The sequence below is a fragment of the Thunnus maccoyii genome, chromosome 17 (genome assembly GCF_910596095.1).
Source record: "Thunnus maccoyii chromosome 17, fThuMac1.1, whole genome shotgun sequence".
Taxonomy (NCBI): domain Eukaryota; kingdom Metazoa; phylum Chordata; class Actinopteri; order Scombriformes; family Scombridae; genus Thunnus; species Thunnus maccoyii.
Genome location: NC_056549.1, coordinates 12,151,148 through 12,166,306, shown reverse-complemented (window position 1 = coordinate 12,166,306; position 15,159 = coordinate 12,151,148). Strand labels below are relative to the sequence as shown.

The window sequence follows — 15,159 nt, the reverse complement described above, 5'->3', positions numbered from 1 at the left end:
ATCTCAGGCTCATTGGTGATCTTATTTTAATCAGGATTTGCAGAAATACTTTAATTTATAGCCAGCCGAAAGTCTCTCAGAGCTTCTTGGAGCATGAACAGAGCCAAAGCGTTAAATATTTCAATAAACAAGTAGATTTTAAATATTTCATGAGCGGAACGATTGATATGAACTGAAACTACTCTATGAAACATTAAACGCCCTCTGTCCATCTGAACTATACAGATACACTGGCTTTCTATGAGCATGTCTTGTGCCACGGCCTCTTTAGCTGCATTTAAGCCAGAACACTGGAGAAATACATGCAACGCTGTCATGATTGTATGTGCATTCATACATCATAGGAGGAGGGAAATTAACTGAATAGGAATCTGTTCTCTCTCCAAGGCGTTCTCCTTTCTTATCTCACCCTGAAACTCCCCCACTACTCCTTTCTCACCCAACACTGCTCTCTCTCACTGGGGTGAATACAGAGGAATAACATTGCGTAGGATTTCAAAGGGTGAAAAAAAAAAAAATCACATTCAAGAGTGTGGGTGCCAAGTGAAAAATAAACCTAATTTCTCTGCAGGGTTAGGGAGTAGTAGGAGAGGGGTTTATCTCATGTCCTACCACATCTATGCCCTTCCGCAGAGACGCAGCTCTGCAAAATTTGGCTCGCTGAATATACTGCAGCACTGATCCACTCTGATAAAACACTGTACTCTTCACCAGTGTACAAATCCCAAACTTAATTACTATGAGCTGAAATAAAAATGAACTCTATTATGAAGATATTGCCACATATTTGTCTTTTTTTGTATCTAATTAAATTCATGTGTGTCGTTTGCCAAGATTTCCCAACTTTATTTTCTTTATGTAATAAAATTTTACTACAATTTTACTACAATCATCCAAAATTAAGAAATGAAGATATATTGGATCTTCAGTGATGCCACAACTGCTTCCTTTGGCTTTTGTTTCAGCAGAAACACAAAGTGTATTTTGGGTATTAAATGAATTAACTGAGTTACAGTGAGCACTGTACTATTTTAGCTAAAAATTGTCTCAAGAAATATAATCAAGAACAACCGTATAATGCCCAGCATTTATTCAGCGGTAGATATTCATTCTGTAAAGTGTAACTCAAGACAAAGTGAATCATAGCCTGAAAGAATACTCCGGTGATTCGGTATTGCACTTCCATAAAGTTGACTTGTGGGAGACATTAAAACAAGAGTGGGCGAAATTAAAGCAGCAGAGACATCCTGACTTTCAGTCCCATAATGCAACTCAGTAGTGTCTTTTGTTAGACACTCCCTGCCTCGTAAACTTCCATGTCTATCAAATTTAATGCCCCAGTTTGTAACACAGGCTCTCTGTTATAATTTATGTTCTCCAAACTAGAAAATTTTCTTTGACATTTAAAATCGGTGGACACCTTTAAACTTACCTCTGATTATGTTAGCAGAACACAAAATTGGTACATAAACTTCACAGTAAATGACAAAGGACAAAAGATTCATGGAATATCAATATTTTATTATCATACACTCATGTGTAAAGTATTACATCGCAATCAAAATATACTGCAGTAATCATCTATCCAATGTAATTCCAGCATTTGTAGAGCCTGTTGATCCTGAGAATGTCGATGTCAGAGAGGCCCTCCCTCTGGCCGATGGGAACAGAGGAGTCAGGGATGGGAATTATAGTTTCTGATCCGAATTTCCCAAAAGCAGTTCTACAGATATGGTGATGGTAATGAGAGAAAGAATCATGTCAGGAATAGTAGGAATTTGATCTTAGAATAAATCAAATTCAGGATAAACTTGTTTGTCTAACGTTTTTGTTCTACTTTACCTTCCGTAGTGCATCACAGAGGAGTAATCATATGGAGTGTTGAGATGATCAGAGTCCTTCTTTTTGAAGTTGAGGACAAAATCTGGTGACAAAAAAAAAAAGAAATTAATAGCTAACAGACTGATGGAGTAAATCAGAATCCGTCAATCATAAATGATGCTGTGAGGTTCTTACGTTCGTTGACGTTTTCCCAGTTGATTCTGATATATCTGTCGCGGTCGGGCCGAGTGTGTTCATGGTAGAAACCCAGCGCGTGCAGTATCTCGTGCTGTATGATGCCACGGCGTATGCAGCCAAACCTCTGCAGTGACAACACCTGCTTTACTCCAGTACGACCCAGTAAAGAGGAACACCTTTGTGTGGAGAGAGAGAAGCAGAGACAGATATAATTAACATGCAATATGCAACTTGAAATTTCATAAATTGATATTTTCATTTTAATAAACTAATATAATGTGTATTATCAGAGACCCTCTGTGTACATGCTTAAATAATTGGCTTTCTGTTGTTAAGCAGGTATTTTTTACTGTTAGTAGAGTTGTGGTTGTCAACTGCAGATTCATCATGCTAACAACTAGCTAAAAACATCAAGAAATGAAAGAATTGTGAAGCTTAAGTTGCAGTTTACTGTTCTTTTGCTCCATTCTTGCTCCTAAAACTCTTGTTATAAGCTGTATGGATGAAGGTTTACTAAGCTAGTTGCTGTTTCAAGAGGTCACAGAGAGGACTGACAAGTGTTGGCGTAGCATTTCATCCAACTGAGGGGAAGAGAGCAGGATTTAAAGACAAAACACTTCCTGCCTTAGTTAAAAACAACAAGATGCATGTTGCAGCTTTAACCTGTTTGAAGCACTAGATAAGTATTTTAAATTTATCAAGGCAATCCAGGAAAAATCATGAAAACTGTCATTCACAGGAGAGAATGACACCCTAACTTTTAAGATCCACATGGCCTAAAGATAGCTAACCTGACACACCAGATGGTTTGTTGTTAAAGGAGCATATAGGTCCTATGCACATTTACAGGTCTACATTTTGAACCTGGGCCTGTACTGGAATATCTTTGCATGATTTACAGTTCAAATAACTTCTTATTAATCTTATACTGGCTCTTTATGCAGCCTCTGTCTGAAACAACGTTTTAACTCCTGTCTCTTTAAGACACCCCTTCCCTATGAACCCAATCTGTTCTGATTGACCAGCTTCCAGAAGTATACTGTATAGTATACTTGTGTACTTTTCCCCTTCACATGCAGGGCACTTTACTTATTGACTCACCCATATCTCGGTTCAATGCTTAAGTACGCCCTCTGAGTCGCACGTGGAATGAAGCGAATGCAGGTCTTTGATTCAAAGCCTTTCATGGCACGTAAAATCTCATTTTTCTCAGTGTTATCTACAGTTGTGGATAAAAGTACTTCATTAGTAATGTCATTTATTGAGCATGTTAACATGTAGAATCCAGCATTCCATTAAAGTGTCACCTTAAAAATTAAAACCCACCATATTTTTTGCTCAGAAGGAAAGGGATCTCCACATTACGGTTCGCAGACTTTGGCCACAGACAGCTATTTGCTTTTTTAAGGCACTTCACAGCATTCCTTGTTCTTGGAACCAGCACATCCCCTTCCAGCAGGAAATCAGAAGATCCTAATAGAATAAAACATTTTCATTTGAGTGACTAAAAAATGCTATTAAGTTAGGCAAGGAATCACATATATATATATTAGAAATGTGTTCTAACATGGCCTCTCTCAATAGGAATTGAGAGAAACATATGTTCCCTCGCCGTCCTTGTAATATCATCAGTGAATACTCACCATTGTTCATCCTCAGAATAGTTGTGGTAATGTCCTCTGTGGCAGACGTATCTACAGAAATCTCTGTTGAATAGGAGAAAAGCATACACCATTCAAGCCTGTTTTCACAATGACACACAGCGTGTTACCTTATAAATTTTGTCCGTTAGACAAGGTCGCAAATAGATGCCTGAGCTTTGGTCACTTACCGGTATCAGCTTCATGATCCTGTAAAGAAAATGGGGGAAAAAACCCATTAATTCCTCTTAAAGTACTTTAACTCAGTCTAAGTCAATGTCTTGAAGGCAATATAGAAGCCAATGGTATGGGAAATGTGTCATTACAGTACATACAGTGTGTACAAACTGATCCCCACTATATTTATTGAGAAAGTTCTTACATTGCCAGGGTGAGCATTACAGAGGCCGATAAGCAGCAGCAAAAGAAGAGGAATCGTTGCTCTGAAGTCCATTATTGTGGCTTTTGGAGACTTTTCTTGTCTCACGGATGCTGAAGCCCACTCAGGGCCGAGTTTATATGCAGGCTGTCAAGGTGTGTCTGTGTGTAGAGATTAGTGGTGGAGGTTCAATGGGCTCTGTCTTAGACACACAGCTGATGGGAGTGCCCTGCCCACCCTGGCTCCACTGTTGCCACACAGGGATAATCTCATTCTGGAGGGATTACAGTGACCACAGGCTGCTGTCAGCTTGCTTAGCATCAGATTTCAGATGGCCTTTTTAAGCAGTAGGGGGTCTGCGCATGAGATCTGGATCTGTCCCAAAGTTTTATTCCAAAAATAACAAATACACCATTTGAAAGAAACAATGCTATGTTCTCATTAAATATTTGCAGGCACTGAGATGAAGTAGTAGCTTTTAAAGCCTTCTTAAATAAAGTAGCAACATAAAAGATCACTGTATGGAACAATGAATAGGGAATGTTTATTTCCCCAAACTGATACTGTGCATACGGTAATATTTAAGAATAAAACTAGGAACAGTGATACTATTGGGAATAGAAGTAACAGTGACAGAAATATGTACTTTATTTGTCCAAAAAATGCACTATAAATCATATAACAATCCTCAATAATATAAAATGTGAAAAAGAATGTACTTCTACACTAGCAGCTCTGTGAGGCTGTATTTTGAGCTTAATGCTAACATCAACATGCTAACATGTTTACAATGACAATGCTGGTATTTAGCAGGTATAATGTTCACCACCAAGTTTTTTTTACATGAATATCCTTTACAGTTGTTTTCATACTGTGAACATAACTTATATTAATTGCAAGATGTTTCAAATAGTGAGAAATAAACTTTATTTTAAGGTAAAAAAAAATGTAAAAACTTGTTTGTCAAGGGATCTGCTCCAGCACTATGAACATCTCTTTGGTTTGGTGCTGCTATGCTTTGACTCCCCACACTGCTGAGTTTTTCTTTTGGCTAGAAAATTTGATTTTAGTAAGCATAAGAACATCTTATTTCTTCATTGGCATCAGAGCACTTTTACTTTTTGTATTTCCGAGTAGGACCACTTAAGAGCTCGATCTCTAACAACTCCAGCACCACTGATACCATCAGTGTGCCTCATAACAGAAACTTAATTTCCTATTAAACCAAATGGCCAGTGTGGCCTTTATGACCCTTTTTAGTTTACACTGGGTGTAAACTATTGTTGTGTGGCTCCATTTTAAATGTGTTGTTTCAAATAATAATAATGGCTCAATTAGTGTGTGGCTGTAAAGTTCTGTATTCATTACTGAAGCGCTGCTGCTGCAGCAGTGATGATCTCAGCGGTAAAGATCGGGTCTTGGCTGCCAGACTGTGATGAATAAAAAAAAATTAAAAAAAAAACAGTCTCCTAAAAGCTCTAGATCCCGAAATGGGTTGTTTAGAGAGATGGGTATTCAGATTTATTGGACCCCTCGCTAATAAATCATCAGCTTCTAGCCCAATGTTTACAGGAGAAGAGGGATGCTGTCTGGGTTCACAGCACCATAAACTGTTTTAGGATCTGATTTCACATGTCAAGGCCGGCAGCTTCAAACTGAGATTCCATCATAGCAACCTTTATATGATGTGATCCTCCGCTGTACATCACAATAATGTCACATTTATCATCAGGGAGCAAACATTGCATCCTGTGTGTGTGTGTGTGTTTGTCGTAGAAAGAGATAGACTGCAGGTGTGTATGTGTTAACTCCCTTTATTGCAAGCCCAATAAGACCCTATGGATTTGTAAAATTTTGCCATGTTTGCATCATGCATTTTGCACATGCATGGGTTTATGCACTTTGTGTGTGTGTGTGTGTGTGTGAGCCTATGTGTTGCCTGTAGGTCTGTGCCTGCCCAATTCGGGTGATCCGCGTGGGTGCGCAGGTAATCCAATTTGTGTTTTAGAGTCACAGCACAGCACGAGTAATGCTCAATGATGTATGACCCATCCATTCGGTTGAGCTTTATTCCTAATGCCTCTCCAACTGCAGGAGAAGTAGATCTTTTTCAATTGGATGTCAGTCTAGTTCTACACACGAAAAAAAAAGATTTTTTATTTCTCTCCAAACATCTGCATTTTGTTAAGCAGAAAGGTGGCTTCAGAAAACCGTCAGGGTTGTCAGAGTAAAAATAAAGTGCAAGAGGACTTTCAGAGCTCCACAATTAGGTCTATTCCTCCAATTTTTTTCCCTTTTGTCATCCTACCATACTTCTCTTTATTACAACTATCATCTCACTCATCTCTACCACGTTTCAAAATCAGCAGGATTACACACAGATTTTCCTAATTCTGACCCTCCGATTTAAAGAGTTAAGCCAGCATAGCTGTGCAGCCATAAATCTACTGCTGTACATATGTCATTCATGATGGGAACAGCAGGAAGAGGACTATATGGTGTGATGATAATACTGTTTGAAATTCATTATTAATTCATAATTACTGACCATATAAGTATGATTTTTTTAGGTTATAAAAGTATAAGGATTATGTTGTAAATGCAAAAGAATAACACAAAAACTTAATTTCTTTTGGTTTTGGGCTTTTGATCGGACCAAAAAAAACATTTGTCGACGTAATATTGAGAGATTATAGTTGGACATTTTAAACAAAACGATGAATTGGGGGAAAAAATGGCAGATTAATTGACAATGAAAATAATGAAAATTGCTGGATTATATAAAATGTTAATAACTTTGATTTCATCATGGCTTTTATGGTATTTTGAGGTGGATTCGGATGGTGGGTGAAGGTGGAGCAGAAGGGAAGTTTTGGCACATTGTTCCCAAAAACTAAACAACAATGATGGCTTACCCTATTAGCCCTCCACTGTGCTACAGTACATCTCCGTCTTTCTCTCTGACAACTCGTGGGCAGCCAAGGACAACAGTCAATGAGCAATATCAATTTACATAATGGACTATTAAACAATGTGCTTAACATTTAGAATCACTGCACTGGTGTTCAGTGGGAGTGTGTGCCAGGAAGTCCGCTGCCATGATAAGCACCCTGTAAAAATGAAACACATTAGCTTGCTCTGCTGCCTCTTACTCACTCTAGCTTCTTCTCCTCCTACAGTTGGTTGTCTGACCTGACACAGATGCCCTACTTACTCGCCTTTTGTTCTACATATGACTGCATGTCAAAATAACAATTAACTGTTTTGTACACCGCATTCACGTCAAGCCTCCCCTGTGATCCAACTCATTACGTGTTTTTACAAGCGGGTCTTCAAATAAGACAGCTATATCTTCTGTTATTTTTGTATTTTTTTTTTGATGGCTCACAGAAATAGATTTATTTATTGTTCTCAAACAAAATCAAGCTTTGTAGACTTTCTAAAAGTAGCTCTCTGTCTGTCTCCGTCTGTCTGTGTTCTCCATACTGGAGTCAATCTGAGACAGCAAACATCATGTTCGTCCTAATTGACAATCAGACAAACAGGAACAAATATATTGAATATGAACACCATCTTAATTGGTGTGAATTACCAATTTCAACTTGCATGACTACTATTACTTGTAAGAGCCATGTGCATACAGTAAATTAAATCAGGTGTATTATTGTAGTAATGCAATCGATTAAACCAGAGTCCATTCAGGGAATGATTGTGTTTGATGGATGAGGTGTCACCTGCTTTATGAGGTGGATTTGAAAATGATACTATAAAAGGTCTTTGTGCTGACAGAAGTAGCAGTGAGGGTAAAAGGAGAGGTTGTAAATGGGAGAGCTTTTTTGATGGGGCAGAAATCTGTCTGGACAAAAGGGTCCAAAATTCCACACGTCATACTTCAATGCATTATCTTTAATGGTGACCACTGGCCAGGTATACTGCAACAGTTACAATATAGTATATGCTTTGCTCAAGGGGACATCAAAAACTGAAGGAGGGAGAAGTGTGACTCATTCACTTCGCCCACCCACGTTTCCCCAGCCCGTCTAGAACTGATGATGTTAAAAAAAAAAAAAAAGTAGTTGCAAGAACCATCTCTCTACCTCCAGGCTACAGCTACTGATATTCTTTAATCATTTCAGTGTAGATAATACGATTACGATAAACTCTGAAACAGTCTCAAAATGATCCAGAATTTTAAAAATATATTCCTCTTAACCCTTGTTTAAAGAGGCACTTGTCTTTCTTCCATAGATGTGGCAGCTTTGGGTTTTGGTCATTTTTACTGCATGTCTGATGTCCGGTAGACATCGGCACTGTTGATTATAATATATAATACATATATACTCAGTATGTAATATACTAAAAAAATCTACTTTCTTTTTTATAATCCTAAAGTTGATGTGTTTAAGTGTGGAAATTTGCTTGATTTCCTGTCAAATCATGTAGAAATTATATATATATACTGTATGAATTGTCTTTTAGTATCCATTACATTTTAATTCTGCAGTAATAGTGCACATCTGTAATCAGCTGCATTCATTTTAGAGTAAACTGCCACGGTAAACTTCCTGAGGTTAATCATTTGTGATTGTAAATAACCCACTGATATGATAATATAAGTGTTAAGTGCAAACCTGTAAGCTTGCAATGAGTTATTTGTGTGAACATATGTAGTATTTAACTGTTTGTTTGGCACATGTGGCTTCTGTTTACACCTCGGTCACACCCAGGCTAATGGGTGGTGCAGTATAAACGCACTTCGAGGTGGTCATTGTCAGCGCACAGCTTATTGTATCAAATTACAAGGTGCAAGGGTCTGCTGTGTCTAGCCAGGTACATAAAAATAGAGTTTTAAAATTACCATCTGGTTTAATTTGTGACATTTTTATTTAACTACTTTAGGAATGGTATGTGTCACCGAGCAAAGTACTGGAAGTGGGGATACATGGGCACAGTGTGAAAGGCATTTTTTGAATAAAAGAGCAGCAGGTCTGTTCTAATATCATCACTGTGTTACACTTTATATACACCGTACACTTTAATGGAGTGATTCTTCCTGTCATTAGTTGTAATTGCTATGATTTTATTATTGTAAATTATTGTTTTTATGTTGGTGTGAATTTGTGAAATACTAAATATGTAACAAAACACCATGTAAACTCAACACATTCCTGAAACCCATTTACAGTGTTTGAAATGTCCAATCAAATGTTCTTTTTTCAAACTCAAAATACACAGATGTCTGAAATGGAAGAATAATCTTTTTGTTTTTTGTTTTTTTAAATATCATAATATATAACGCATATTGTCTTCTTCCTTCTCTTTAATGTTCTCCTCCACCTCTTTAACCTCCTTAAATGATACAGTTGGTGCTTATGAACTAACTTACTTAAGTTTTTCACCTAAAAGTAGAAAATCCCCCAATGAGGCTTTAGGCGGTGCTATTTTCTATCTTCATCGTGTCGCTGAGCTGTATTTAAAATCACATGGAACAAGCACCCTTCAGTTAACAAGAGTCAGTGCAAAAAATCTAATTCATTAAATCTCAAAAACTCTCAAATCCAAATTAATTTGCACAAGACTGTAACAGTTTATGTTTTGTGATATTACAGTACATGCCTAGTCAATTGGTTTTTGGTGAAGTGCTGCAGTGGAGCTAACTAGAACTAAAGAGGCATTTCCCAGGTCTGTGCTACTGATATAGGAAGACCTGTAGCCCTCGTTTCCAAGAGCATAGCTCAGTGAGAGATCTCTAAAACCCATTTCCTGCTTGGCTTAGAATAATGAGGTGTTAGAGCCTGCTGGCAGGGCTTAGCTGCACACCTCCCCAATGGAAAAGTTATGGAAGGTATACAGTCACTAACACACACACACATGCATGCACACACGCACACACACACTCAAAGACATGGACATATGCCCCCTGGTGTTATGGATAGCTGCATATTGCAAAGCCAGCCAGCAGGCAGCACTGTCAGCCAGCCTGCTCTGTGGGCATTGATAGGACAATCAGTTCACTCTGGAGTCACCACAGCCAATCATCAGACAGCTTCTTGGCGGGCAGCACCCAATCTTCAGAGGGTTGCCAGATACTCTATCCTCAGTGAGCTGCTGCTGGCTCACCACTAGCCAACCATAAAGAAAGCCGCTGCCTTGCGTCAGCCAATCGTGTGAGTGTTGGCCAGAGTTAGGCCTATCGACAGAGAACTGCTGCCTGGTTACAGCCAATCTGGGCTTTATCCTTCCCTACAGATGTCCGATTAGTGTTGTTTAGGGAAATCAAACTGCCACAACAGGCCCACTATGCCAATGTGGCACCATGAATGGAGAGACTGGTAGAATGGGATAGGAAAAAGCCACAAAGACTTACTTAACTGTAACACTGTGATACTCTGGCTGTTACACTGTGATACTCTGTGTGCGACTGTATTATTTATTTATTTTTTTGACTGTTTAGCATTGTTGGAAAGCAAAGTATAGTTTCACACCTCAGCTGATGACCTTTCTTAATAACAGCATGAGCTAGTAGGCGCTGCTTAAATGTCGAGGTCTTTCTTTAATGAGGTTCTAAATTTACCAGCATGTTCTCATACAGGCCCATAAGTTTATTCCTCATAAAAGCGTTCTGGCTTACACGAGCCAAGGACATGTTCAATGAACTCTGGTCATGTAGAGTTTAATGGGTCTATAACACATGCCTGTGCTTTAAGTTGACAAAGGCATTAGATCAGATGATAGTACAGGTTTTAGTACTTCTCAAGCTATTATTTCCATTGTAAAATGTTTCAGGTAATGTGTGTTTGTGTTTGATAGGGAGCGTTTCATGTTCCACCAAACAATGTTTGTGTCAGATCAATTTAATACCTGTTCAGCAGTGCAGCATTCATCACTTGCAGTAGCAGAAAGTGCTAACAGCACCTGAAATTCCTGCCCATACCCAGTGAGAAGAAGCAATTTTCAGATGAATAGACTTTACATTTCCACCACTTTCCTGTTTTCACAGCTTATTTTAAGGCAAACTTGATGGATATGTTCACTCTAAGCCTGTGTAGCTAAACATTATTTCACAAAACTGAATGATTTCATATGTAATATAATAAAACAATGCTCTGATATGAAGTGCTGTTGCAAAGTTGAGAATATCTTACATCAAATGATACTTTTCACAATCTGACTTCATCATATTATGATGGGAAAACATAAATATCCATGTATAGACATTTTTCACCGTGGACATTTTGACATGTAATGGCAGCAGAGCTTAGGTTTAATTAATAACAATAACAACCGCTTTTTATAGAGGCAAGCCAGTTCCAGGACCCTGGTGTTGTGCATGCTGACTTACTGGCATGACTTATTGAGACAGTTGGGATAGAAACCTAATTAATGTTATTAGTTACATCTGTGCTTTTCTTGCTATAATAAGTCAAAATGTCAGAAATGAAAAAGGTCCTTCAGTCTATCTTAATGTCAGAAATTCCAAACAGTGTAACATTTTTTGTATTTTTTGTTTAGAAATGTTTTTTTCTAACCAAATATTTTTATATAAAACATTTTTTTGTAGTGTTTGAGAAAGTGTGTTTCAGTTTCTATCAATTAATGTGCATATTATTTTATTGATTAATAATCCAGTAATTGTTTAGTCTTTAAATTGTCAGAAAGTAGTGAAAATGTGGTTCATCTGTGGTTCTGAAACATCTGTGGTACGGTTCTGGCCGTGTCACCTTTGTTGCGTGTCATACCCCTGTCTCTCTACCACTGTTTACTGGCTCTCTGCATATCTTAAAAACTTAAAATTAAAAAAAAAAAGAAAATAGTGAGAGTGACCATCATAATTTCACAGAGTCCAAGGTGACGTCTCCAAATTACTGAACAGCCCAATAATTAGGAAAGCAACCAAATGGTCACATTTGAAAGCAGGAAGCAGTCATAATTTCTCAAAATACTTATTAATTATCAAAATGGTTACTGATTAATTTTCTGTTTATTGACTAACCAATTAATTGACTGTTTCAGCACTACCTTGAAACATACTGTATATTGCAATAAAATCACACGTAAACTCTCTAAGGTTACATGCTCAAAATGCTTGTGTTAAATTTGAGTGAACCCAGTGACAATGAAACCAAGATGCTGAATGCATGGTTTCACTGGTTTGAATGCATGTTTTTATATATATATATATATATATATATATATATATATATATATAAATGCATGTGCTCCACATTTCTAGGCAGAGTAAACCCCCAGTGTTACATCAGGTACCTTCTGCCTGTTTGGTTTGGTTGGTTTAATGGTTACATTGTGTGTAGGCAGCTGTGTTTTTTTTCCGTGGGCTCTCTTTGCACGCCTGAAGTAACAACTGCTGTATGTTTCAGCACCACGGACAGAGACAGCACCACCACAGCACTGCTCCGAGCCAAAAACACCACACACTGCATCTCACAGCATTTTCCCTGAGATTTTTTTCATTAAACTAACACGTTTAGTTTGGAGTAAAAATCAAGTATCCACTAATCGGCTTTAAGTAATAAATCAGATGGAAACAGGCTCGTTTGTGTCACTTCCTCTAGACATAAAGCTTGCATGAATATAATGGATGCAGCTGTATGCAGTCAAGCTCCATAACCCCCTGCTGTGGAGTGCTGTAATGTTGGAGCAAAGATGAATCTGTCCTCTAAATCTCCCCACCTTCACCCTCCACAGTCATCTCTCTTTTCTCTCTTTCCATCTCAGCAGGACTTTGGCAGGTTCACACTGGCCTAATTTTAGAGTAACAAGGTGTGTGTGTGCACATGGGCATGTGGTTGTATGATTGTGTGTGCTTGTCTGTATTAACTCATCTATAAATAGCACCTCTGAGAGCCACAGCTGTGCATGGTTTGTTTTGTGCTCTTATGGTTTTCCATGTCTGCTGAACGGACAGACAAACGGACCCCTCTCCAGTGTTAACGAGCTGTAACTCAAGCACCCGATTTAAACAAAGAGCTTCAGTTTGTCCCCTTGTGCCACAGAAAAACCACCTGACATGTTCCTCTTGATATCAGTAATGACTATCTTCTTTTTTTCTGCTGAGCTGGACAAATATGTTGCCCTGTGTTGCGTTGTCTATGATGCTGCAGTCTCTGCACCGTATGAATATCTGTGTTTTTCAGCCCACACTATACACTGCGTGATAGATGATCAGTGCTGATAGTGCGAAGCCGGATCTATGCGGAGCCTCATTTACAATAACAGTGTAGGCCGAGGAGTGCATGTGAGTGCATTACAGTGTGTAATCAATACACTCTGACAAGCCCTGATGTAATAATATGCATGTGCTGCTGGCAAACCATTTCAGGGCCTTACACACATGGATGATCCTGTGGATGAGTTGCTTCTCAATTATACAGTAGTAAGAGCAGGGTGTGTGCAAGCTGTTCCAAACTGCAACGCACAGAGGAAAAGATAGGAAATAAAGGAATTCATTATGTGACGCCTTTGGCAGTGGACCATGTATTTCCATGCTCAAAGTTAAAGTCCATTGAATTCATGCTGGTATAACCACTGCTGTTTTTGTTCTGCATCACCTGAGAGGACACAATCCATACTGTTTTTAACTAGCTAGATAAATTGGACAGGCCAGTATGATATTATTTGTTTATGTTACGTGTTTATGTAAAAAATTACTATGGGCCAATTTATCTTTATCTGATTTTTTTTCCCTCAAAAATCAGTATGAGCCTCAAAAATCCAGTGTAACCATAACATGGCCAGTGTTCAAATGTAATATAGGTGTGCTATATGATTGAATTTCCCCCTTTCAGACTGATGAACTGTGACATGATAATGTGAGGACACCAATTATAGTTGTATAACTGCAAGAGTGGCTATAGAATTATATAGCCTGTTGCACATGATAGTGATAAATTAACAAAATAACAATATTATTCTTACAAAAACAAAACAAAACAAGAGTTCATAAGAAATAAAAAAGACCCTCACTCATTTAAATATGCTCGGGGATTTTGCCATTACAGCTCACTTGGCCTGGTATGACCAGAAGCTAATGGTGGCAAATGTTACCTAATATTAGCAAACTTTATAAACGTTATTGCTCTGTAACTGTATTACTGAGTCAGTTTGCTGACTTAATGACTCTTCTGTGTTCGGGTTACTGTTATTTTTTATATGTCAGCATGTCACAAATAAATATTTACATATGCTTGCTTTAACATTTACCATAATAAAAAGAGAAAATACAGAAATACAAGATATGAAAGTGTGTGCACTGTCTGTAATGGTAACTCTCATGTATGCACACAGAGGTGACCCAGAACAGAAGCCTTGTTCTAATGGGTCAAACACAAGTTATTCCTCATCAAATGTATTGTAGGGATTGTTTATGAAAGTATTGATTAACAATAAGTGTTTGCTGTAGAGCTGCAAGGATTTGTCAATTAATCAACTAGTCGGTTGACAGAAAATAAACGGCAACTATTCTGATCATTTTTTAAGTAAAGATGCCAGGTTTAAGTTTCTCAAATGTCATGAGAAACTTAGAGTTGCAACAATTAGTTTATTAATCAATTAGTTGTCAACTATTAAATTAATCGCTATCTATTTTGATAATCGATTCATCATTTTGAGTAAATTTTTTTTAAAGAAAAAAAGTAAAAATCTTCTGATTTCAGCTTCCCAAATGTGAATATTTTCTGGTTTCTTCATTCTTCTGTGACAGTAAACTGAATATCTGACATTTTAGGTTGCCTCTTGGGTTTTTGGAAACAGTGATCAACATTTTTGCCATTTTCTGACATTTTATGGACCAAACAATTATTTGAGAAAATAATCATCAGAGTAATCAATGATGAGAATAATCGTTAATTGCAGTCCTAGAGAAACTTACTTCAGTCATGTATGACAAAGAAGGTAAACTGATTAACTTTGGGACATAATCTTTGAAGCTGGGAAATTATATTAACTATATTTGCTCTATTTTCATCTTATAGACAAAAAGAATAATTGATTAGTTGAGTAAATAATCATCAAATGTATCAACAATGAAAATAATTGTTTGTCGCAGCCCCAATGTGGTGTACAATACATTTTCAAAACCCCTAATGTTTTTTGGACCGTTTG

The 15,159-nt window shown here is 37.7% G+C and overlaps 2 protein-coding genes across 8 annotated transcripts in view; one reads left to right on the top strand and one right to left on the bottom strand.

The window, feature by feature from the left end:
- The window catches only part of LOC121882202 (MAM domain-containing glycosylphosphatidylinositol anchor protein 2-like), a 181,359-nt gene that overhangs the window by 37,044 nt on the left and 129,156 nt on the right, over nt 1-15,159 (top strand). The window lies entirely within an intron of this gene.
- Nucleotides 1,501-4,320, bottom strand: LOC121882203 (low choriolytic enzyme-like). The gene is made up of 8 exons (XM_042390246.1): nt 4,042-4,320; nt 3,851-3,869; nt 3,663-3,725; nt 3,346-3,492; nt 3,121-3,238; nt 2,017-2,195; nt 1,843-1,924; nt 1,501-1,723 (listed from the first exon to the last, which is right to left on the bottom strand). Exons 1-8 carry the CDS (start codon nt 4,111-4,113, stop codon nt 1,582-1,584), a joined length of 822 nt encoding a protein of 273 aa, XP_042246180.1. The 5' UTR covers nt 4,114-4,320; the 3' UTR covers nt 1,501-1,581.